General features: G+C 42.6%; 1 protein-coding gene across 1 annotated transcript in view; it reads right to left on the reverse strand.

Annotated features, from left to right (window-relative positions):
• mdn1 (midasin AAA ATPase 1) overlaps positions 1-24,577 on the reverse strand; it is an 80,534-nt gene that overhangs the window by 16,711 nt on the left and 39,246 nt on the right. The window contains exons 45-78 of the mRNA XM_075459527.1: positions 24,268-24,384; positions 23,981-24,189; positions 23,743-23,891; positions 22,233-22,432; positions 20,582-20,805; positions 20,265-20,378; positions 18,385-18,514; positions 18,061-18,167; positions 17,847-17,980; positions 16,604-16,770; positions 16,340-16,460; positions 15,953-16,166; positions 13,697-13,937; positions 13,482-13,605; positions 12,366-12,530; positions 12,054-12,268; positions 11,585-11,972; positions 9,276-9,388; positions 7,472-8,144; positions 7,196-7,351; positions 5,969-6,254; positions 5,632-5,870; positions 4,503-4,598; positions 4,217-4,311; positions 3,970-4,094; positions 3,477-3,629; positions 2,855-2,964; positions 2,667-2,740; positions 2,380-2,563; positions 2,139-2,280; positions 1,100-1,246; positions 894-1,020; positions 415-520; positions 161-276 (exon numbers count right to left, since the gene is read on the reverse strand). Coding sequence (XP_075315642.1) covers positions 161-276; positions 415-520; positions 894-1,020; positions 1,100-1,246; positions 2,139-2,280; positions 2,380-2,563; positions 2,667-2,740; positions 2,855-2,964; positions 3,477-3,629; positions 3,970-4,094; positions 4,217-4,311; positions 4,503-4,598; positions 5,632-5,870; positions 5,969-6,254; positions 7,196-7,351; positions 7,472-8,144; positions 9,276-9,388; positions 11,585-11,972; positions 12,054-12,268; positions 12,366-12,530; positions 13,482-13,605; positions 13,697-13,937; positions 15,953-16,166; positions 16,340-16,460; positions 16,604-16,770; positions 17,847-17,980; positions 18,061-18,167; positions 18,385-18,514; positions 20,265-20,378; positions 20,582-20,805; positions 22,233-22,432; positions 23,743-23,891; positions 23,981-24,189; positions 24,268-24,384 — 5,961 coding nt within the window. The remainder of the gene's footprint in view (positions 1-160; positions 277-414; positions 521-893; positions 1,021-1,099; positions 1,247-2,138; positions 2,281-2,379; positions 2,564-2,666; positions 2,741-2,854; positions 2,965-3,476; positions 3,630-3,969; positions 4,095-4,216; positions 4,312-4,502; positions 4,599-5,631; positions 5,871-5,968; positions 6,255-7,195; positions 7,352-7,471; positions 8,145-9,275; positions 9,389-11,584; positions 11,973-12,053; positions 12,269-12,365; positions 12,531-13,481; positions 13,606-13,696; positions 13,938-15,952; positions 16,167-16,339; positions 16,461-16,603; positions 16,771-17,846; positions 17,981-18,060; positions 18,168-18,384; positions 18,515-20,264; positions 20,379-20,581; positions 20,806-22,232; positions 22,433-23,742; positions 23,892-23,980; positions 24,190-24,267; positions 24,385-24,577) is intronic.

The raw sequence follows: 24,577 nt of genomic DNA on the forward strand, positions 1-24,577 counted from the left end.
ACATAAACCACACCTGAAATGAGATGCTCGAGTGTACGCACAGCTGGATTTTTCTTAGGACTGTGCTCGTGCTTCATTTTTCCATTACCTCTTGGTATTTCTCGTTAGTTCAAAACTTAGACATGAAATAAAGACATGGTGCACTTGGGAGTAGATTTACCTGAGGGAGACCCACTGCTCGGTGAGCTGGGCCAGTTGCCCTTTCTGTCTGAGCAGCAGCTTAAAAAGGTGAGAGGAGAAACCTCTGCAGCGATCTATGTTCCCAACGCCCACCTCCTAAAACCAAACAGAAATGCACATTTCAGATTGCAATAGGAACTATCGGTAGTAATCAATGGCTTTCACGGGTTGGTTTCATTGGGTGAAGTAGTAAATGTTCAAAGCTTTTCTCCCACCAGGCCAGCAGCCTCTTACTTTAGTGGCATGTTGCAGAGCAGTCTGCAGGGCGGTTCTCCTGGCCCACGAGCGATAGAAGTACTTCTCACATCCATCCCATGCTGCCAATATTTCTGTAAACAACCTACAACAAGAAGAATGCAGATAAACCTACACAGGACAGATCTAAAAACCCGTTTCACAGAAATGACACAGCTCTTATTTGAAGTTTAAGACAGATTAAATGCTACTGAAACGCAGACACTGATCTCTGCAAATGCCACTTGTGGCTATGCAATGGCTGTCCAACTATCACACTTGTTTCGAGACTTTTTTTCTGGGATAAGAGCATAAAGGTATGTTTTTAGGATTATCTTTTCATTGTTTTTCCTTGGTTCTTTTTGCTCATCCTAATAAAAAGCCCAGCAGGTGTTTTTAAGTAAATATTACATTTTGTCGATGAGAATAAACGCTAAGTTAGACAGTGGTTAGTGACTGTATGAATAGGTTCTGTTTACATGCTCTCAGCCGGCTCCTGGTTCTTCACAGCCGACAGAGCGATGGTCAAATCCAGTGGCTGCAGACAGAGGGTTTGCTTTGGGTCTGACGCTCTGTTCCAAATGAGGCCTTTCCGATATGATAGACCTGGATGGAAAAAAAGAATACAAATGTATGATAAGCAACACAAGCGCTCGGATGATGTAAGACGGAGAGGGAAACCCACCTATATCAGCGAGCATCTTGAACAGGTCGGACAGAGCTCTCTGCTTCTGCTGCAGGATGTGCTTGACCTCCGTCTTCTGCTTCTCTTTCTCTGCTGTTGTGTCGATGGTGAGGCTCTGCAGGTCCCGCAGGTTGCGGATAAGCTCACCTAAAAGGAAGAACCAGAGATTGAATTAATGATATATGAATTAAAAGCGAGGTTCATTTCACAAAGAGTCGAGCAACTTTGTGGTAGAATACTAAAACTTAAATAAACAAGGAATCGTTTCATAAACAAACTCCTAAACAAATTAAACTTGGCTAACTTTGTATTAATGTTATTTTTGGCTGACATGAGAATAAAATATGCGAGTGGTTTGCTAAATCTATTTGTAGTTAACAAAAGGTTGGAGCTTTGTTGGGTAGAAATACATGAGAGAGAACGAGTGTCACGAGGCTGTTGTGGAAAGTCAGCTTTACAGGAGAAACATTAACATCCCACGGGTATGAAAGGTTAGCCCTCACCCTTATTCAGAAAGTCAGGATACAGCACACAAGACATTTAACACCACTTCAGACTTAGTTGAACAAGCACACATAATTTTAGTTTTAATGTGCTTTTTTTTTTTTTTTTTTTTTTTTAAATCACTTATCACAGTAAGAAGTGCAGTATGTTGTTTTTTTTAATACATAGTCTGTTTCCAGAATCTTTATAGGTCTGCACTGAAAGGCCTGCAGCTTACTTTGCGTTGTTCTCATTTTCTCCCTTTTTTCATTGATTAAAACGGATCCAGCAGCTATGAAAAGACTTCTGAAGAACATAGTCTTTTTCTTAGCACAGAACGGATTCCTATCATCGATGGGACAATGATTCTGAATCATAACAGGATCGGTCAACAACTTTCAACATTTGATGTGACAACATGGAGCTTAGCAGCCCGAGACAGTCAGTGCAAACTGAAAAGAACCACACCGTAACTCATGCATTTTAAACTAGAAGACAGACAGTTAATCTGCCCAACAGACTGTAATATTAATGTGAGCACAAATGGCTGTTTTACTTGTAAAGTAGTCCAGGTCTTCAGCCAGTTGAGGCAGCGGCTTTTTCTTTAGCAGCTGGATGCACATCTTTTTCATCTTCCTGGAGAGAACAGGCAGACGTGCCTGTAAAGAAGAAGCTTCCCTTCCTTCTGGACACTCAATCTGAAAAACATACCAAGTATCTCATGAAAAAAGTTTTCATTTTAGAAACAGGGACACGATGGTGTAAAATAGAGAGGACTGTGGTTAGGGGAGCCGTACCTGCAGATCTCTGCCCTTTCCAGGCAGGTTGTTCCTCAGCATCCGGTGGACTCGATGGATGGGAGTTTCTTCAGGGTTCAGGTCTTCACTGTCCAAGCTTGTGCTGCTTCCTTGTTCCACAAGAGCAGGAACACTTGGACTATTCAGAGCCTCCTCAAATTTCTTGACAAACTTAAAGAGAGTGCTGACAGAAAAGTGAAATAAGGAATAAGTCGGCAGCACCGACTATCAACAATGCTGTGGAGCTTTAAACTGCTAGATTCCAGGATCCTGCTTGTGTCACATACCGGTGTGTCTTCTCCACTGATTGTTTGACAGACCAGAAACTGACATCATTCCACTTGGAGATCTTGCAAAAGTCCTAAGAACGAGAGTTTTCATGACAGTGGACCATGGTAATGTGCAGAAACTCTGACATGTATGAAGGAAGTCTGAAAAGTTACAGGTATGTCAAGGGAAAAAAGTTCATTCAAACCTTGAGCTCCTTCTCAATGGGCTGTCGGAGCTGAGTGATTTTGGCCTGAACACAGTCAGAGAACTGACTGTAGTATTTATGAAGATTCCACAGAAGATTGGACAAAGAATCTGTCAAATAAGGCAAGAGTTAATAAGGGTGCAGTCTCTCTAACAAACACAAGCAGGTAGAATGAGATTAGATCTTATTAGGACCTGAAACTGTTCTGTGGGTAAAAGGAATTTTCATTGATACACGTCAGTCTTCAGCTTCAGTGAAAGAGGCAGTGGTGCACGAGATGGTCACTTGCCTGACATGTGGGCATTTATGGTTCAGAACCTTTGGCAACTAATCTACCAATCTGTTACTGTTCACTTAATAATTACTGACAGAAATTTGTTCTTGCATTGAGAAACAACATGCTCGTTAGGTGGCTGATATCTGAACCCCACTTTTGTGTCGTTTTTAAATTCTTAAGACAAACATAATGCAAAATAATGTAGGTTGGGTTTAAGAGGAGTATCAGAACTAGGGCTGAGTTTGATTTGCCTTCTCTTAAAGTGCAGTCATGCTCCAAAAAGAAATAGTGTTTCATGGTCGGTGTGTAGATGAGGAGCGTGATTTCTGAGCACTGATGGCTGACCTTGTCCAGGCTGTTTTGGGAGCAGCAAAAGGTGGCAGTGGAAGCTGAGCAGCATGCTTAGGCGGGTTTGGAACTCGCCCAGCGTAGAGCCCTCCACAAAGGCTTGGAGAGTGGAGGACACCAGAGACAGGGAGAGGGGCTCGACCTCCTCACCTGCAGAAGATGACCAAAGGGAGGGGAAAAGCACATTAAAACTCTCCTGTTGTTTTCTGCCTGTGAAGAGTCAAATATCAGAAACTTTGTGTTTCCTTTATTCTGAAACAGATCATTTTCAAACAACCACCTATCATTAAATCTCATAAAAGTTGACCGGGGTCAATCTACAGTGGCTGCATCTGTTCAGAAAGATTTTTTAGACATACTAAGCCATGTAAAAACAGAAATTCAAATATTTCTTTTTATCTTTAAATGTTTCAAATTGTCTAAAAACATTTGGAAGCATCTGGGTCACCAGCTTGTGTTTCAACAAGCTCACGATATATTTTGCATGTACCTGGATTGCTTTCAGTCCTCTGTTCTTCCAGATATCGCTCCACCAGCTGGTAGACGGGGAACCAGTGTTTGGTGGATTTTTCAGAGTGCCGCTTCATTGCATTGTCCAAACTGTTCGACCAACAACTACCACACAAAATCGACAGGATACATTCGTGTTATAAGTGACAAATCCACTCAGTAACTTAGTCACGAAAAAAGGGGAAAAATTCGAACCAGTTAGTTCTATCTAAATAGAAACAGCTTACTTCAGCTCCAGTTTGCGCCACTGGATAATGAGCTGCGTGACTGCCTCCAGTTCCTTCCGCAGGGAGACAGAGCGGCTGGCGTTATTCTCCCAGTCCTAACGAGGGCAACAAAAAGCAATAGTGACACCCGCAAACACCAACCTAAAATCTCCGTAACCACATCTTACATCTGGCTGTCAGTGTTTGTAAAATGAATCAGTCATTTTTTTAGAACAGTTAACTAAATCAACATGGTGCGCAGATCTGACCATGCATGACTAATGAGAATATTGCCAGCAGGCCTCACCTGTGCTTTACCAAGCAGGATTTCCAGACCATTCAGGAACTTTGCCAGTGGGCTGGCCAGACTGAACGTTATGATCCTCTCCAATACCACAGTAAGCTGGAAACATCAGACATTCGTACACTTTACAGTAGAAAATGAGAGCATTTAATCTTTCATGCTCGTGAAAAGGTTTTTTAAATAAATGCCGACTGCCCTACACGTGTTGCAATGTTTTACATCTCAAGCTGTTTTGGCTTTGAGCCCACCAATTCTACCCTCTCCAAATAAAAAAAAAATAAAAAAAGATTACAAGCAACTGTCATATTAGCAAATAACCTTTTTTACAATGAAAAGTGAAAAAACTAGGGCTAGGTGAGTTAACTCGTTATTATCGCGTTAACTCGTTAATTAATTAACCCGATAAATATTTTATCGAGCATTAACGCAGGTTTTATTATTGTAAAAGTCTGTTGAATGCATCCCATTCACACAGTTACAGCAAACACCACGAAGCATGGAGTATTAAAATAAAAATAAACTAGCAGGTAACATCACCGCTACAGGTGCTCCTCGGTCTCTGTGTGAAGCTCACGGAGCTAACCGGCGCTACTTCCTGTTTTACTTGTTTCAACATAAAAGCACGTATTTCAAAATAAACTTTAAAAAAAATCCTGCATTTACAGCCAAGGCTTCTACATAAAAACTACAGAAAGATGCTGATGTTAAAAGTGTGTTTGCACAACAAATGTTATGGCACTTTCATTCATATGGCAGCACATTTAAAATAAAACTAAATGCTAAAAGCTATACACTACTTTTGAATTCATTTTTGGATTTAGCGTACAAATGCGATTAATCGTCATTAATCAGGGAAATCATGTGATTAATTAGATTAAACATTTTAATCGTTGCCCAGCCCTAGAAAAAACTTGAATGGCAGTTTGTGAGGTTCCATCTTGATAAACATAGATAACCAGAACAGATTTTTAAGCAGTTACTTTGAGCTTCAGTACTAAACAGAAACATACTGCATGTTTCCACGAATAATTGCATTGCGTGGACTATTTGGCAATTGTGATAGGTGACTTGGACAAAGGTTTAGTGATCTTTAAACATGTGAAAAAATTCCTTTGTGCTTTGGCTAACTGACCTGCATGAGAGCAGGGTGCTCAGGCCAGTCCTCTAGCCTCTGCTTCACGGCTTTATGCAGCTGCTCCAGAACGGGGAGACAGAGGCAGGCCTCGCTCATGTTGGGATGCTGATAGAAGTCATATGGTCCTTCTGAGGTGACAGCCAGATCATCAAGACCCCCTGTGCCTTGCACCGTGTTCTGGAGGAGCATGGACAGCACCAGCCCACTGCCTGTCAGCCTCTTGTCCAACTCTGAATCTAAGGAACAAACGCAGGTTCATGAATCCACTTATATCGTCTTTGCCACAAGAAACTAAATGGTTTACCACGAGTGGCAGCAGTTAAGAGTTACTAACCAATCAGATGATAGAAACGTGACATCATAGGGGATACGATCTGATAGGAGGAGACCAGCGCTTTGATATGTTCTTTACTATGATTGGCTGGTGCTGTGCTCTGGTACCACAGTGATTGGGCGTGTCCCTGACACATGCGCTGATGCACTTGGACAACTATGCTGATAGCAGCCAAAGACAGAGACCCCATTTCTGCAGTCCCCTGCTGGTTTTTGTCTTCATCTTGCTCCAGCTCGGTGTCTGCTGGCCCTTCCAAACTTGTCTGGGACATTAGGTCTGCAAAGTCCTGGAGGAAGTAAAAGCACACAGTAGATATGAGGACATGCATTCTATCCAAAGTGGATTCTTATGAAATTGGCGACCTTATCTCTCAAGGCAGCATCAGTAAAGGTGGGGTAGGGGTTCTTTTTCTGGAGCATTTTTTTTTACATATTGCTTGAAATACTCTTCACACCCCCATTGCAACCAATTAATTAAAAGTTTTTACACAAAAATGAAAAGTTTTAGTGGCCTCTAGAACGTACAATCTAGGAAAAACACTATTCAATCATACTGAACGGACCGTTAACAATGATTGGATTCTGATGCGTCTATAAAACTGCAATCTGCTCCTCCCTCCCCCTCCTTCCCCCTGTGCACGTACCCTGCTCCGTGAACGAATTACGCGCCCAGGAGCTTGGCAGGAAGCTAAACTAGAGCCAGCTTGGATAGCACCTAGCATTATTAAATGTATAGTTAGCATATACTAAATACTAAATACGGCAACGATCGATGCTTGCTGTCAGAACAGCGCTCGTGCACCTTCGTGCTCGTGCGCGTTCATGTACTCTAGAGGCGTGCCTTCGGGGGGAAAGTGAAGAAAAGGGTTGGGACTTTTTACCTGTGTATTTTCATGTTCTGGGAATAAGCCCAGCACTAAAAACAACACATGGCATGAATGAAGTTGGTCATTCGACTTCATTCATGTAATGGCTGACTCAATGGCTGAGCTCAACCTGATTGCGCTGCGTTTTACTTGCTGAAGAAAAAAAAGATGGAAAAGCCCACAAACAACAAGGAAGCTATAGAAAAAACCTGGAAAAGTATCTGAAAGGAGGAAACATTTACTGACAAGGCAAGTATTAAACTTTACATTTTAAAGGCTCTCAGAGGGTAATTATATCATTGATGGTTGTAGTAAACAGCCAACTGGGGGCAGCTTGCCCTATAAAAGCACGGTGTGTATACCTTGTTGAACTGAGGGAACTGCGTTCTGAAGTCCCTCTCTTCCTGCTCATCCTCGGTCAGTCCTGAGCCGTGCAATCGGTTGCGGTACAGACTGGTGTCTATTTGCTCTTGCTCCGTCTTCCGTCTCTCCTGTTCGTCCCACTCGTTCGCCACAGCCTGAGCAGGATTGCAATAGAGACAGTATGTATTTTCATGTTTTAAAGACTCGTAAATGTAAACTATTAATACTGCACATCATTGCATACAGAGGAGATGGACACTGATCAAAGCTCTGACCTGACAGATGTGTCGGAATAGGTTGTATGCCTCTTGGCCGAACTCTCCCGTGGACAGAGTGTGGCAGTGTACATACAGCAGAGCATTCAGTAACAGAGTGGAGGACTGTGGGATCACATGATCGGGATCTTGCTTGGGAAGAAGCTTCACCAGGCTGCTCAGTACACCCATGCAATCCCTGGAGCACAGAAAATCTGCCCGAGCCAGATAGGACGGCAGGCTGGGGGACAGAGAGGGGAAAGCCAGGAGGCAGGACACCAACTTGGGCAGACCCGGTACCGGAGTGAGAGAGGTGGCCACCTGAGAGGCCACCAGCCTCATGCCATGCCGGAGCTGGAGGATGCCGGTCCTAACTGGGTTGACCACATCGGGGTAAAGCGAGTAATCCTCCAGCAGTTTCTGGCAGAAGCGCTGCTGGGAGTTCTGCCACACAGCCTCCTCCTTCAGGAGGGCATGTACTGCTGACCTGGATTTTACAGAGGAGGAGCCCTGCAAGGCCTTCAGCAGCTGGGACAGCAGGCCCTCAACGGTGGACACCTGGCCAATACTGCAGAGATAATGCTGGAGTTCCTGGAAGAGTCGGCCATACTGAGGCTCATCGGGGCGATAGGCCTGCTTCCTGGAGAGCTCAGCTATTTGTTCCTTCACCTGCTTCATGCGGACCCATAGATACCTACAAGTAGAAGAAAGGCACCACGGTTGGGAAGTCAGATCATTAGGTTGGTCAATCAGTACTGTAGGTCTGGTCTTTGGAGCTTAAGATAGCACTGCATTAAAGGGATAGTTCGCCTCTTTTGACAAGAAGCTGTATGACATCCCATATCAGCAACATCATTTATGAACATTTTCTTACCCCCTGCTGCGTCCTGTGAGCCGAGTTCCAGCCTAGTTTTGGCGTCGATGAAGGTAGTCCGGCTAGTTGGCTGGGGTCCAGAAAATAAAGCGTCTTGCTTCTCAAAACAATATGCGTTCAAAAGAGTAATACATTTGCGTCACAAAATCGTTCAGCAAAAAAAGTCAGACCTCACAATCGCTTGGCGCTATTTCTCTCTACCTTCATATCAATGCGTACAGCCACCTGCCGATAGCCGCACCTGTTACAGTGTTTGCAGCTCGGGAACAGGGGACTGCTCGGTCTGCACTTCGGTCTGCACGGTCTACACAGCCCGCAGTGATACAAAGGTAGAGAGAAATAGCGCCAAGCGATTGTGAGGTCTGACTTTTTTTGCTGAACGATTTTGTGACGCAAATGTATTACTCTTTTGAACGCATATTGTTTTGAGAAGCAAGACACTTTATTTTCTAAGCCCCAGCCAACTAGCCGGACTACCTTCGTCAACGCCAAAACGAGGCTGGAACTCGGCTCACAGGACACAGCAGGGGGTAAGTCAATGTTCATAAATGATATTGCTAATATGGGATGTCATACAGCTTCATGTCAAAAGAGGCGAACTATCCCTTTAACATTAGGTATGATTCTGTCATGGACATCACTGCTTGGCCTCAGAAACACTTCCAGGAAGAATTCTCTGAATACAAATGCAGGCTAACGTTTTATCATGCAAAGAAGAAGCCATGTTGGAACATAAGCCAGAAACCCTGCTGTCTTCTCCGAGTCAAAACTCACACAAATAGGCTGAGGCAAATTGGAAAACTATGAAAGATGATTTCTTTTCCAGCGAAGGCCTTCAGTGTTTCAGGAAGACAGTACTAAACATTTACATTTTTCTACGTTCTACAGAGATAAAACGCTTGTTTCACGTTGCACCATGGGATACAGTTTTTTTTGTTGACTGGCTCTGACCTGATTCGTGGATGCTGGAAGCCATCGGTGGTGCTACTCTCCTCCATCTCTGCTCCAGTCATCAGCTGAGAGGACAAGCTCCGTCCTCTCCATTCCTCCTGCAGCAGTTCCAGCTGCAACAGACCAGAGGGAACGTTTCTTTCATTTCCCAAAAAAGAAATAAATATGCATGTGCACCATGGTTTTATCAGCTTTCTGACCGCACTATAAAATATGAAAAATCTGAAATGACGTGTGAGGGAAACTGAGTCAGTAAACTTTATATTAATCTGTACAATCTTTTTAACTCGTCTCTTTTTGTGCCACTCTCTCCTGTTCGCCGTGAGGTCAGCTCTCACATCCTAAACTCTTCTTCTGGTGGTGCGTGTTCCGATGCTTATAATTTGGTCTTATCCCCTGATAATGAGGTTGATTTTTCAACAAATCTTTTCAATGATTATCGTCTTTCCATTTTAGATAAAGGCTGTCGTGTTAAAACAAGGCTGGCTCCTGTTTTAAAGTCATCCCCTTGGGTAAATGACTGCATTCGCTGTCTGAAACACTCTTGTAGGAAAGTTTAGCGCTTATGGCACGTTCATTTGCTTCGAGGACCTTTTAGTTTCTTTTGACAATATAGTTAGAGATTCGAGAGCTGCATATTTCTGGTGTCAAAGAGCAGAGGTAATTCTACGGTGCTATTCAACACCTTTAGTGAGGTTGTTGCTCCTCCTGCTGTCCCAATTTTCTCAAATGAGGATTGTGGAAAATGTCTTGCTTCTTTTTTATTGAAAAAGTCAGTAATGTGAGAAGAACCATTTCTTCCTCGGCCTCTTCAATGTCTGCTCCCAGCCCAGCTCGGCCTGTCATTTCAGAACCTTTTTTTACCCTTTTTCTGTGAGCTGGTCAGATTCGTTGGGTCAGTTCCACCTGTTCCATCCTTCTGTTCTTTTGATTTGTTACCTACATCCCTGTTCAAATATCCTGTCTTCAGTCCACTGGTCCCTGTGTGCCACTATAAGTAACTCTTCCCTGGTGTCTGGTCAAGTCACTGTTTCTTTTAGAATGCTGTCACTTTAAAAAAAAAACAAAAAAAAAAAACAAGCTTTTTTTAGCAGCTACAGACCCATTTCAAAATGACCATTTAAGATTTTAGAAAAGGTTGTAGCTAAGCAGCTAACAGCTGCATTAAAAAAGTGCAGCATTCTCAATCATTTTCAGTCTGCTTTTCACAGGGCTCATTCCTCTGAAACAGCCCTTCTTACAGTCTCCAATGACATCCTGATGCGGAGTGATGCCGCAGAACGTTCTGTGTTACCGATGTTGGACTTGACCTCGGCCTTTGATACTGTTGACCATCACATCATGCGCGATAGGCTGAAATAGTGAGTCGGTATATCAGGATCTGCTTTGAAATGCTTTTCCTCATATCTGCCTGGACGATCTCTTTCTGTGGCTGCTGCTCAATTCAGGTCCTCTTCCTCATCCCTGACCTGTGGTGTGCCACAAGGGTCTGTTTTGGGGCCTTTATTGTTTCTTTTATATCTGCTCCCTCTTCGACATATCTTAAATAACTCTAAGGACACCTCATATCACTGCTATGCAGGTGATATTCAGTTGTATATCTATTTTAAACCCTTTGATGTTTTTCAGGTACAGATCTTGCTCAGGTGCTTAGATTATGTCAGAAGTTGGATGGCTGACGACTGAAAAGCTGTCTGTGCCCCCGGTAGATTTTTATCTAAGATAATGGAGACTCTCGGCCCCCTTGCCTCTTTCGTTAAACCCTCAGTTAGGAACCTCGGGGGAACTCTTGACTCAGCGTTGACTTTGGATTATTGCCAAGCTAAGTTCCATTGTGTCACGCTCCGAGATGGATCATACATGCTTTTATTTCATCACATCCAGATTATTGTAATTCTGTATTCACTTGTATGAGTAAAAAAAAATAAAAATAAAAAAAAAAATCACTGGAATGTCTTCAGGTTGTACAGAACGGTGCTGTGAGGCCTCTGACAGCATTTTCCCAGCATTCTCATGTCCCTCCGTTGCTAACTCAGCTGCACTGGCTCCCCGTCCACTAGAGTACATTTAAATATTTTGCTTGTGCAGCGCGAGGTTGAAAACTAAAGGTGACAAATCCTTTGCAACAGCGACTCCCACTCTCTGGAACTCCTTTCCTCTGAACCCGAGATCTGTGCATCTCTTTTAAAAAGCAGCTGAAAACCCATCTTTTTAAACTTGCTTTTGATTTGATTATTATGGTTTACAGTGTTCATTTTGTGAGTAGCTACTAAATGATTCATCAGAGAATGTTTTGCCAAACAACTGACCTCCTGCTGAGCATACTTGAGTTTGTAGGCCCTCTTCACAGCTGGGTCGAAGATGGTTTGTGGTATCCACACTTTGATCTGCAGTAGGCCCATGTTGACCCAGAACGTTCCAGCGCGAGCCAGGGAGTTGGAGCCTTGGACTTTGCTCTGAACGTATTGCTGCAGGCAGGTGGTGCAGGCCCTTATCAGGCCATCAGGGAGTAGGTTTGGAGGTAATAAGTCTCTGAAGATTGTCTGGATCTCCTGGGCAGCAATGAGTGGGTCGGCATCCTCCACAAGGCTCTCACAGCTCTCCATGTAGCCCTCTTGCAGGTTGGGAGGAAGCAGGTCCGCCATACTCTGAAGCTGCAGACGCAGGACCGCACCCTGAAGCCTGAGGTCTGTACCCCTGAGGACACATGAGCTATTAAAAAAACAGAATGGATAATGAAAAGCATGGAAATGCAGAACATTCAATCTGTTGCTGTACTTGAATTCAGCCAGTGCAGGGATGGCCATATTGTTCCACAACACAGCAGAGAGATCTTGCAGCTGCTGGATCCTCTCCTTCCACTCCCCAAGGCAAACATGGGAACGGGAGAGAAGGGCCGCTCCTGATGGGTCCCATCGACCACCAGTCACACTGTTGCTCAGCACTACCAGTATGCAGTGAGACCACAGCGCTTTACTCAGTAAGGCTGGACCCTGAAAACCACATTACTCTCCCATTAAGATTTATCAAGAAAGCAGAATATTAATATGTTTGCTGGTCGACGGAGTTGGATAAATCAACAAAAAGTACCGTGTTATCTGCTCCAGGCTGAAGCTTTGGACCTGGCTGGGTCTCTGGAATAAGAGGGTTCCATTTCAGCCAGCGGTCAGGGTCTGAGGTCACGCTGCAGCTCCAAAGGGCAGCCAGAGCTTCGGACAGTAGCTCACTCCACACTAACGGCAACTCCTCAGCCACCTGGAGAGGAACCCAAAGCAACACTGTGATTGGCTGGAAAAATAGTTGAAAAATTATTTATTTTGCTTTCTTTCAGTCATTCTAATCCGTGTGCTGCATTTATATATTTAATACCTTGGACTTCTCAGTCAAGCATAATATCTAAACTTCTGATCACATTCCTGCTGTCAAAAGTTGCAGGAAGACATTTCAGAGACCCAGCCGATGTTTCCTGAGCCTCTCGACTGAACCATACAGATGTGATTGAAAATTAGGGCAATAATGTAAAATCTATATTCTGGAAATTGTATTCTGTTTTGGACAATAATAAACACCCTCTCCACAGCATCCCGCCAGGACAGAGGAGCAGCTGCAGTGAGAGGCTGCAGGACTGAGAGGTTCAGGAGGTCCTTTGTCCCCACAGCCAAAAGCTTTTTAACAGTGACTGCTGAGTTCTTCTCAAATTGATTGATTGATTGATTTTTTTTTATTTATTATTTTTTAATTAATTGATTTATTTTGTCATTTATTATCATTATTATTCTTAGTTAGTAGTAGTAGTATTTTTAGTAGAATTGGTATTATTGTTGTTTTTAATATACAATCATTGTAAATATTAATAATTTTTTGAACTACTTGACTAATTTGAATTTCCCCCATTGGGGGATGAATAAAGTATTTTTCTATTCTATTCTAAAATTCTAATTATTTAAATAAGATCATTGATTCCATTAAAAGTTCAAAAAGTATCTGGCCAATTGACATATTCATTTTGAAATATAAAATGCTAGATTCAATAAGAGCCCTGCTTCACTCAAAAGTCTGCGGTGAAGTGTGACCTGCAGGTTTCAGATTCCACTGATGTTCTCTGAGTAACCCTGCAGGTGATTTCAGAGGAGTGCAGAGAATCCTTCTACCATATGCTTCATGATGCCAAGGATCAGGAGGAAATCCAGCCCTCAGCCCACTAACCGTGTCACTGCTGAGCAGGAACCACAGAGACCGGAGCTGTCCAACATTCATCGGTGTGGACTGAAGGCAGTAACGGAGATGTCTGGAGAGTTCCCGGCGTAAGCTATCCTCAGCTTCCTGGTCACTGAGGATCACACAAAAAGTGTTCTATGATCCAACATCATTGAGATTGGACCTTTTTTTTGTTTAATCTTTGGGAAAAAGCAGAATCTTACCCAGGAGAAAGAGAAAGATGCAAAAGGTCTGTGCTGAGTCGCAGCTGGTTGAGTACAGCGAGCTCCTCCATCAGAGGCCAGAGCTGAGCCCTGCAGCTGAGCTGAAGCAGCTCCTCTCTGGCCATGCAGACTCTTCCAGCTGCTTCTTCCCCCTCAGGGATGGAACGGTTTTCCAAGAGCCCTTTGGAGGTCATGTGAATGTGCTGCCGTTCCACACTCGACACCAACTTCTCCAACACGCCTTATAGGAAGATACAGCATGCATTTATACAGGTTTGATCACACTAGGAATGTCTTAGAGTAGAAAGAAGTTAAGTGATGCGATTCCCTCCGGACTGCAGGGTTCACTGGAAGTCACAGTAGAAGATTTCTTGAGTTATGGCTACTGAATGTTTCAGCAAGACATTCCTTAAAAGAGTTCAACAAATATTATGATCACAGGAATGGCAAAGTTGGGCCTATGATACCCCGCTTTAAAAAAGATCATTCAGAATGTTACTCAGAGATAAAAGAAATGAGCAAAACAACCAACCAGCACCTGTAAGTAAGGATGTTATTTTGGCAGCCACAGCATACACAGTGGGGCATGACTTGCTAACCCTACATTATAAATTAAATCTGAAGTAAATGCCCATCCAAAAAAAAAAAAAAAAAGTAACACACTAATATCCCCGGACCAGCGGAAGATAATGGATGGATGGACACTAATATTTTGTTGGACCCCCTTACATCTGATGACGGCATGCGTTCGCTGTGGCATCGTTGCGATGAGCTTCTACAATGTAACATAATTTATTTCTGTCCAGAGTTGCATTCATTTTCCACCAAGATCTTGTTCTTCCAGCACTTCTTCCATTGCACCAGAGTCCAATCTTTACGCTCCCCAGCGAACTGAAGCCACCCCCCCCCGATTAGCCTCACAGTGGTTTTCTTAAGGCTACATGGCTGTTTAGTCCCAATCCCTTGAATTCCTTTCACATCGTGCGTGTGGAAATGCTCTCACTTTCACCATTAAACATAGCTGTGAGTTCTACGGTTGTTTTTTTTACGATTCGATTTCACCAAAATGTGTAAGTGCCGGCCACATTTCTTCCTCTAAGATGATGTTCCCCACTATCCTTCCGGTTTTCAGTTTCAGAGTTTCAGTGATCTTCTTGACCCTTCTGAAACAGATTAACACGTTTTCTACGACCACAGAATGTGTCTTCGACATGGTTGCTTAACAAATGAGAAGCTACTCACTTCATCAGTCCGGGTTGAATAACATACCCATCCATGTAGTAATCATCCAACGGGAGGCTCTTACCCGTTTGCTTAGTTAAATCCAAGTGGCAACTATTTTTTTTTTTTTTTTTTGGACAGGCAGAGTACATATGCTGTCACAAACATCTTTGATTCACATCTGACATAACCAATAAAATAAAGAGGTAGACTGCAATAAAACAACAGTTAGATAATGCAGGTGTGACACAAAGCACGGATGTTGCCCCCCTGCTGCCTCTCTCATTGTCTTTTCTCTTGCCTCTCCTACAAGCATCTCTAGTTGGAGGAACTAAGGCTACGGCTACACGAAAACGTTTTTCACTGTAACCGATACTTTTGCTTATCGTTTGGCTGTCGCGGCCACACGGAGCCGGCGTTCCCATTACCCCAAAACGATAGTTTTGGAGAACGGGTTCAAGAGTGGGAAGATCTGAGAACGGCCTCGTTTCGTTTCCATTGTTACAGCCAAAACGGATTCGTTTACATCTGCGTCACAGCCACATGGCCAACGCCAGTGACGTATACACATACGTCAGTGACCAGAACAAAAAGCGGCTTCCATTCAAAATCCGGAAGAAGAAGACAACACAACAAGGACAGACAGCGATCATCATGGACCCCACAACATTGATAGCAGCACTGCTGCAGACACTGCTAACTACAGCAGCGTTGTTGAAGGAACAACATAAGCTTCGCGCTGGTAGAAGTAGGGGTGTACACACATGTGCATTGCTTCTTCTATTGTTCTGGTGTAACCGGTGGGGGTGGCTTACAGCGCACCTAGAGGTGTTTTGTGTGTACTGCATCGTTTTCAGCAAGCGTCGCGTTTCCATGTGGACACAGAAGCTTTCCTGTGTGGTCGCAATCATTTTCGTACCCGTTTTCAAAAAAAACCTTGTTTCGTTTTCGTGTAGCCGTAGCCTAAGATGCAGGAAAGACATTAAGAAGAGGAATTAAGGAATTAAGGGGAGGGTCACAGGGAAGAGAACTCACCAGATTTCTGTGGATCCAGCTGATTGTTTGCCAATACCACGAGACCCCATGCTTCTAAGAGACTTTCTTTAATGTCAAGCTCAAGTCCAGCCCCCTGAAGTTGGACAAGTTCCTGCCTCCAAGGACCCAGTGAGCTGTCCAGAATCAGATTGCTCACATCCAGAGCTTTACTCAGGAGCCTGAGCTGGGAAGCACATTCAGCCACAGATGCCAGCTGGTGAGGAGAGGGAACATGGTTTAAGCTCAGATATGTTGTGTGATGCTTTGGTTTTTTTCTTCCCCTAAACTGGCTTCTCTTCCTTTGTTTGAACAACAAAAACAAGGTGATGATAATGAATCAACATTTTCAGAGACGAGGTGAGCCGAACATGCAGATTGTCTCCACACCTTGAAAGGCAGCGCTTTCCCCAGGGTTTTCTGGATGCCCTTTAGAGCAGTGGTCACAGACACTGGCGTCGACACAACAGTCTGAATGGCTGCTGAGACTGCCTGCAACTCCTGGTGACCTCTGGAATAAAAAGCAGTGACAACACGGATCAGCAAACATACAAGAGAAATATATTAACTGCAAAGATAAGAGGAGCAGCCACCACTAGTGGCATATATAGATGTATAACACACGAAAGAAAATGATAACAAAAAAGTATTTACTCAAATGTGGTGCTGGAGTCTCCCAGCAGCAGCTGAGGAAGGCGGAGAATGAGGTGTTTCTGCACCCACTGCCAGTGCAGAGACAGCACAGAGATCCCCTGAGAGTCGGCTGGTAACATGCTGCACACCTTCCAGAAACGGTCAAGCCACTGCAGCAGCTGCCGGATCTAATCAGCCAAAGACATGAAAAGCACACAACCTTCTCAGCGAGGGAACCCTCTCCTGTACAATCCTCTCTGGGCTGCATAGATCATGACTTTGAGCTAATGTGAAGAATCACGGTAGGGTTTGTACTATTTCTGCTGTACCTGCAACAATTCATTTCTACTTATTGTTTATTTCTCATTTAAAAGAAACAAGCAGAGCTGTTAATGATAAGAACAGAGTAGGAGCAGAAGTAGTAGTAACAATAACAAAAAACCTATTCATATTGTAGATTTGTATATAGCTAATGTTTATTCACTTTTTTTTAATTTTATTCTATTCTATCTGCTTGTTTTTACTTTAATTGTTTACATATCTTTATACTGTATGCTGCTGCAACAAAATAATTTCCCAAATTGGGATGAATAAAGTACTTATCTATCTATCTATCTATCTATCTATCTATCTATCTACAATGCAAATACCAACACTGACAGCTGTAGTAAAGATGTGATAAATAGAAGTAGTGCATAAGTCTTCTATAAATCCATCTTCAATCAGCAGCCTTCAGCTGTTGCAGAACGCTGCTGCCCGTCTTTTAACCAACACCAACAGTTCTTAACTCCCTCCATTGGCTTCCTGTCCTTTATAGAATTGATTTTAAACTTTTAATGTTTGTTTTTAAAGCTCTTAACGGCCTCGCCCCATCGTATTTATCTGAGCTTTTAACAGTCCTAGTAGAGCTCTGCTGCTGGAAGTGCCCAGGTCAGAATAAGCCCCCCGTCCAGCTGCGTCTTATTTCTGATCTGGGCCTCTTCAAATCTAGGCTAAAAACCTACTTATTTAGGATGGCTTTTAATACCCAGTAGTATGATGGTACATTTATCTTATTTGATTTTGTTGTATTTTATTGCTTTCACTGTTCTTTTATTGTTTTTATTTGTTTTTACTTGTTCTTCTCTTTATTTATTACCTGCTTTAAAGAACTTTGGTACATCGTAAGGATTGTCTGTAAAGGGCTGTATAAATAAAATACATTTACATTTACATAAGGTAGCAGTAGTAGCAATACAATATCTGTTTGAGGAACATTTTTTACCTCAAACATGATGTGATCTGAAATGTGCGGCTGTCCGTTCTGCACAGCCTGCAGGATAAAGGAGTCCCACAGGTCAAAGAAGGTCCGCAGGTGCATCAAGACTGGATGAGGCAGATGACCGATATCCACAGTCCCTGGAAGGGGGATAATATTGTCATTTTAGTTATTGAGAATCATGCTAATGCATAGAATTAGTTTCCTGAAATGTGTTTACCTTTACTGAAGGCTGTCGCCATCCTCAAGGCACAATTCGGAGTCCACAGGTTAACGGCACAGTTGGAGATAACAGACCTTTCTTCTCTGTCCATCATTAGAACAATCCTTCCACAGAAATAAATGATGATCACGCTACACATTTCACCAATGATTCTAACAGCATTTAACTTAAGGCCTTTAATACAGCATCACTTTACAACAAAAACAATGGTATCTAAAAAATATCACGGGCTAAATAATGCATATCAAGTGGTCTTTTATGCATGAGCAACCTGTGCTCATGTACTGAGGGAACACTGCATGCAGGACTACGGCCCCCTACCTGTTGGCAACAGCATTCAGAGCCTCCAGAAACTCCACGTATCTTTCCTCATCCTCAAAGTTACACTTGTTGGCCAAGATATCGAGGTATTGCTTGTTCCAGCGCATATCCACCAGAATCCTGTATTCATCTGGCAACATAAGATTTATCATTTATCAGATCAGATTTATTTACAACAGATGCTTTTGTTTTGCTGGGGGGAAATATATTAGCTTAAACTTGTTTTTGATTACCTGAGCAAGTGTCCTGACCTACTGCATAAATACTGACACCCAATTCAAACTTCGGTGTGTTTACACTTCAACTTCTTAAGTGTAAAGCTGCAGTCTGCAGGATTTGTTGCTGTCATATGTAAAGTCCTAATGTTTGGCATTTAAGAGTTTACATGATCTATCAGAACGCTTGAAGTTGAAAACGGTGACCTCCGTAGTCGCAAAATGCAAGAAATGCTTATTGTTTAACCGAAAAATAAAAAGTTATTCAACTTCCTGTCCCGCCCCATCAAAACACATGAGAACTCGTGCACGTCTACGTGCACGCCAGATGCGCGTACACGACTCCTCATTCATCAACTCACCTGTCATTTGCGATCATGGAAGACACAGTAAGTAGACTAGCCCGTAATGAAGTTCAATAGTCTAGATAAATAAGCGTGGGGACGAGCCTACCTTGTATCGCGCGTGCACAATCGGTGATTGACAGGCAGCAGAGCCCAGCTCGTAACCTGATTGGTTACCTTTTACCGGTCCGGTCTGCAATTTTGTAAACAAACCTGCTGGCTTTAGAGGGACCTAGCGGGACATATAGGGGACCTAGAGAACTCATTTTTTTTGTATTGGGGTATTTAATGTACTACTTTCAGAATCCCCGGACAGTTCCAGGCATTATGCTTGAAAAAGAGTTGCAGACTGCAGCTTTAACACTTGAAAGTCAGCTTTTTACTACCATTGCATTCTCTTTTTTTTCTCCATTTCTTTTGGAGATACTCAGAGATGTCAGCCCAAACCTGGTGATATGCAGCGTGTCCTCTGTAACTAGCCAACTTGTAAATGGGATAACAACAGATGGCAGTGGCTGATATTCAACTCGTCTATTGAAATAATAAAACTAGAAATAATTTAAAATGCCATGCATGCACTGAAAAGTAATGGAGTTGATAAGGGTTTAACAAGCTAAAAACCCCTCTGAAACTGTTATTTTGGATTTTATTTGATTTTTTTTAATTGTATTTATTCATTTTTCACACTTTTGAAGGATTTGAATGTGTCGTATGCGTGAAATCAAAACACATGGAACCAACAGAGTCAAGCAAAGCAAAGATGAGAGGGGTATTCAGTTATTACCTATCGGCAGCAACAATTAAGCTAAACTCACTTCCTCTTATAGCGCTGTCTAGGGTCTAGTTCCAGCAAAAAATGTAGTGTGTATTACTCCCCTCCAACTTTTTATGTGATATTCTTTTTAAAAGAATTTCATGTATTCTTATTAAATGGAGGTTTTATCTAGTTGACGTGGTACAGCAAAGCAAAGCGTGTTATGCCAGGCCGGAAGTTGTTAGGTGTGCTAACTCAGCCCCGGCGTTCCTGGGCAGTCAGAAATGGGAACGTGCAGTAAATAGTTGTATGGTTCAAAACGTCTTACTGGACTAAATGCTTTTAAAGCAAATGTTTTAAAGTTTTTTGAGGGGAAGAAAATGACATGGTTTTATTTTTAGAACTCCAACTTCCATGATCTGAGAGCGATCTCACAGCTTCTCCTCTCTACTGCAACATTATCGAAACAAGTGAAACGTCGTAGTTAAAGTAGTCGGCTTCCTAATCTTAACAGCAGAACAAGAATAAATGAGTGATAGTAGAAGAAGAAAATCATGGAAACCTTACCTATGCTGTGAGGCTGGAGGAGCCCTGTAAGGGACTTTCCCCTACTTGCAAGTTTGCTGCTAAACACAGCCTTTAGAGCCTGGTTTCCTGCCTCAAGCTGGACCAGCACTGGACCTGAAAAAGGTTAAACAAGCAAACTTATCACATTGTTTTGGACTCTTAAGTACCGTTTAGTGCGGGACAGTCCTGATTAAAAAGAACAGTGTAGTATATTAAACTTCATTCACTGTTGAACCCCTTTTTCTATTTGACCAACAACAAAAGAAAAAATTAAGTCATGGCTAGGAAATAAATAGAGCAAGAAAACAACAACAAACCAGGGGCATGTTTGTTCGTCTTCCCCAAGTGTGAGAGCCAGCTGCTGCGAAGGATCCAGTCTCCATGAGAGGCTCTCTCAGTGACCAATCTGACTGCGGTGGGGAGAAGCCTCAGAGCATCTCCTTCCCTCACATCCATCACTCCTTCAGAGAAAAGCAGGCCTTCTTGGACCCCACCGCTCTGAAAGGCCCGCTGCAGGTCGCTCAGACTCAGTGGACGATTCCTGCACACATACAGCCACAGTAATTACCAATTTATTACTTAAACGTGACATTAAGGGTCTGGGCAGGTGGACAAACCCTGCCACCTTGTTTGGGGATGCCATGATCTGACAACTTGACATGCAGTGAGCTTTATACATTTGCAGCTGCTTTTAAAGTCACAGCCAAAAACCCAGATGAGAATTATTTAACCAACAATCTTTATATCGACCCAAAGCATGACATCAACCCTCTGAGGTCAGACAGCCCTTCTTCTTGCATGCAGTAAACTTTCAATAACCATGAAGTGAACTTCCCTGTTGTCAGCAGCACAGAGCAGCAATCATTGTTACACTAATCTCTAGCCTCTGAGGACAAAAAGCCCTGTCGACATACTTTTTGAGGGCAGCAGTTGGAAAAAATGTGTTAACATGTACCAACTACTTTCTTTCTGGACTGCTCCATCAACGTTAGCCCATTAAACCCACGAAGCACAAGATCAACAGGAAAGAAGAGATCACACTAAGAGTGTGTGGCCAAATTAAAGATCAGGCAAATCGCCTCCCGCACACTAGGGCTGAGCAATTTTATCGATACTGCGGTATATATCGATATTTCGTTACCCGATAAAGTATTGATTTTTCAGCCGCAAGTATCGATTTTTAAAAAAATAATAATTTTTTATTAAATTTACTTAGTAAAGATGAACTTTCAACTTCTTTTAAGAGTTCTGAGATCTGAGGACTTTACACTGGCTGCCTGTCCATCAGAGGATAGACTTTAAAGTTCTGATGCTGCTCTATAAAGCTCTGAATGGTCCAGGACCAAAATACATCAGTGACCTCCTGACCCAATATGAACCTTCCAGACCCCTCAGGTCATCTGAAATCGGTCTTCTATCAGTTCCCAGAGTCAGAACCAGACATGGAGAAGCTGCATTCAGCTTCTATGCTCCACATGTCTGGAACAAACTCCCAGAAAGCCTCAGGTCAGCTGAAACACTCAGTGTATTTAAGTCCAGGCTGAAGACACACCTATTTTCAGCTGCGTTTTAATAAAGCTCCAAATCTGAAGCTTGAGTTTCAAAACTTAATAATATTTTAACTACTGATTTGATCTGATTTGATCTATTGTTCTTATTTCTTTCTTTTTTGTTTAAAATTTAAATCGTGCTTTTCATTTCTACGATTTTAATGTCTCTGTAAAGCACTTTGATTCACCTTGTTGTTGAATAGTGTGCTATACAAACTTGCCTTGCCTAAAGTGACTGCTAGTTTACAGTTAAGATGAACTTTCAACTCCTTTTCAGATTTGTCCATTTTAATTGTTTTCAGCATGAATCTTTTTTTTCCCATAGCCTCTCCCAGGATAAAGTAACAAGAGTGGGAATGTATTTAACTTTTTTATTTTCAGCATTGCACTCGTTTGATGTCAATATCAGCGTACTTACCGTTTCCCCTGCAGACTGAGGGCGTTCAAGCAAAACAAGAGGACTTGTCCATCTCGGACGACAGAGGAGAAGCAGGAATCCTCCGTAGAAAACAGGGCTGAGGGAAAGGCATCAGGCCAAACTCCAGCACAAAGCAGCCCACTGCCCCAGCCCTCTGTATCCACAATTGCCAAATGCTGCTCAATCACCTGCTGGGCTTGCTAGGAGAGGGAGAGAATGCAGCCATCTTTAGTCATCCTTCAGGTTGCATGAACGGGTTGAAAGAAAAGTCTAAATGGGGAGCATCCTGACAAAGAATCTGAGGCAAATTTCAGGAAATGTCAAGGTTAATTGTTTTAATTTTGGTCAAATATATGAAAAGTTAAGGACTTTAATAATAGTAAAACATACAAATATAAGGGATTTCAAGGAGTTTAATTATTCTAAAATCTCAATCGCATGATACTGTGTAATAGCAATAAAATAGCAAATTTCTATACTTTTCTAATTTGGGAAGAATATTTCCAAATGAAAGATTTTAAATGCAAATATACTCCACATAGATATATCACACTAGATATTCTGTGTAACATGATTGTGTTGTTTAGAGAGAGAGACAAAGCTAGTTTTTATTTCTCATAATCATTATATGTCGGGCTGGGCCGTGCAGACCGAAGTGCAGACCGAGCAGTAAACACCGTGAAACAGGCGCGGCCTTCGGCAGGCGGTGGCACGCAGGGAGAGAAAATAGCGCCAAGCGATTATGAGGTCTGACTTTTTCCTGGACAAAGATTTTGTGATGCAAATGTATTACTCTTTAGAACGCATATCGTTTTGAGAAGCAAAACGCTTTATTTTTGTTGCCCCAGCCAACTAGCCGGACTACCTTCATCAACGCCAAAACGAGGCTGGAACTCTGCTCACAGGACGCGGTAGGAGGTAAGAAAATGTTAATGCACGATTTTGCTAGTATGGGATGTCCTGCAGCTTCTTGTCAAAAGAGGCAAACTATCCCTTTAAGCTCTATATAGATGCAGTCCATTTACCTTTTGCAAGCTAGGTTTTAAACAACAGATATTTTAGCACTGAACTGGAAAAGTCAAACAACGTTTAGTTTGAAACGAATTGGATTATTTTATGAATAATTATGATTACAATGAATTGAATTCCAATTGGCTTGAATTGGACTTACTATCTAAGTGCCTTGAGATGACATTTGTTGTATTTGGCGCTATATAAATAAAAATTAATTGAATTGAAAGTTTTTGCCTTACGGCATTCAAAACTACATTATCTAAGGATTCTGGTGACATCATAGTTGCCGCCTCATCTTGAAGCAATATATGGCTGTGTGTCATCAGTGTAGGGATATTCTCTCCATGTCAGTGGCGGACATACAGATGGTAAAAGTGCTCTTAAAGGTGGTCCTTAGGGGACACCATAATTGTTAAAGAAAACATATTTTGACAAATAGTATTCAGACAGTAAGAGTATCATTGATTCAGATAAGTTTAGATTTGGGTTTTGACACCTTTTGGTTGGCAGTGGTGCGTTGACAGAAGGCGTAGGCCTCTCCACAGGCATGCTGCAGGGCACTGGGTAAATCTACGCCTCGCTGCAGCTGGCTGGACAAAAGGGTGGCAGCATGGAGGAGGGAGCTCACTGATGAGGCCGGGGAATCTGAGAGCCAGAGACAGAATACCTAATCAATACCGCAGACACAGCGCATACAGAAGAACATCACTTATAGTCACGTTCTCAAAGCTTACCCCAGATGGCAGATTTGATGCTTTTATGTATGTTCATCAACAGATCACACACGCAGTCCCCAGTCACCCCGGCAGTGTGAAGCAGGGTCTTCAGGTCCAGTGTGTCCCAGCAGACCCCTTCATTTTCCCCCGGGATGTAAACCTCCACCCCTCTGTTCCTCATAGCTCTGGAGAGTTCGCCGTGCGCAGGGTCCATGGTCAGGAACAACCTGCAAAGCCCCACGCCCACATCAGGTGAGCACAGTGTTCTTAACAACAGCAAATTCTAAATGACCTGCATTACCAACCTGAAATTAGGATGCGGGGTGATTTTTGGAGTCTTTCCATCTATAACACCACGTTCATTGATGGTAAGCGATCCGTTGGGCTCAAGAAGCGCATTGAGGCGATCCAGGACAGAAGCACTGAAAACAAATTACAATAAAAAATAAGTAGCTCCAATGTTTGGCCTTTAAAAGTGCTTCTCAAGCTTGCTTTAAATGATCTGCCATCACTTCACATGTATTTATTTATTTATTTATTTCCAAATGATTTTTGGATGGAAATTCCCCAAGTGCAAAATCATTTTACATGCTGATAAAAAGCATACAAATACAA

This window comes from Odontesthes bonariensis, chromosome 24 (assembly GCF_027942865.1).
Source record: "Odontesthes bonariensis isolate fOdoBon6 chromosome 24, fOdoBon6.hap1, whole genome shotgun sequence".
Classification (NCBI taxonomy): Eukaryota; Metazoa; Chordata; class Actinopteri; order Atheriniformes; family Atherinopsidae; genus Odontesthes; species Odontesthes bonariensis.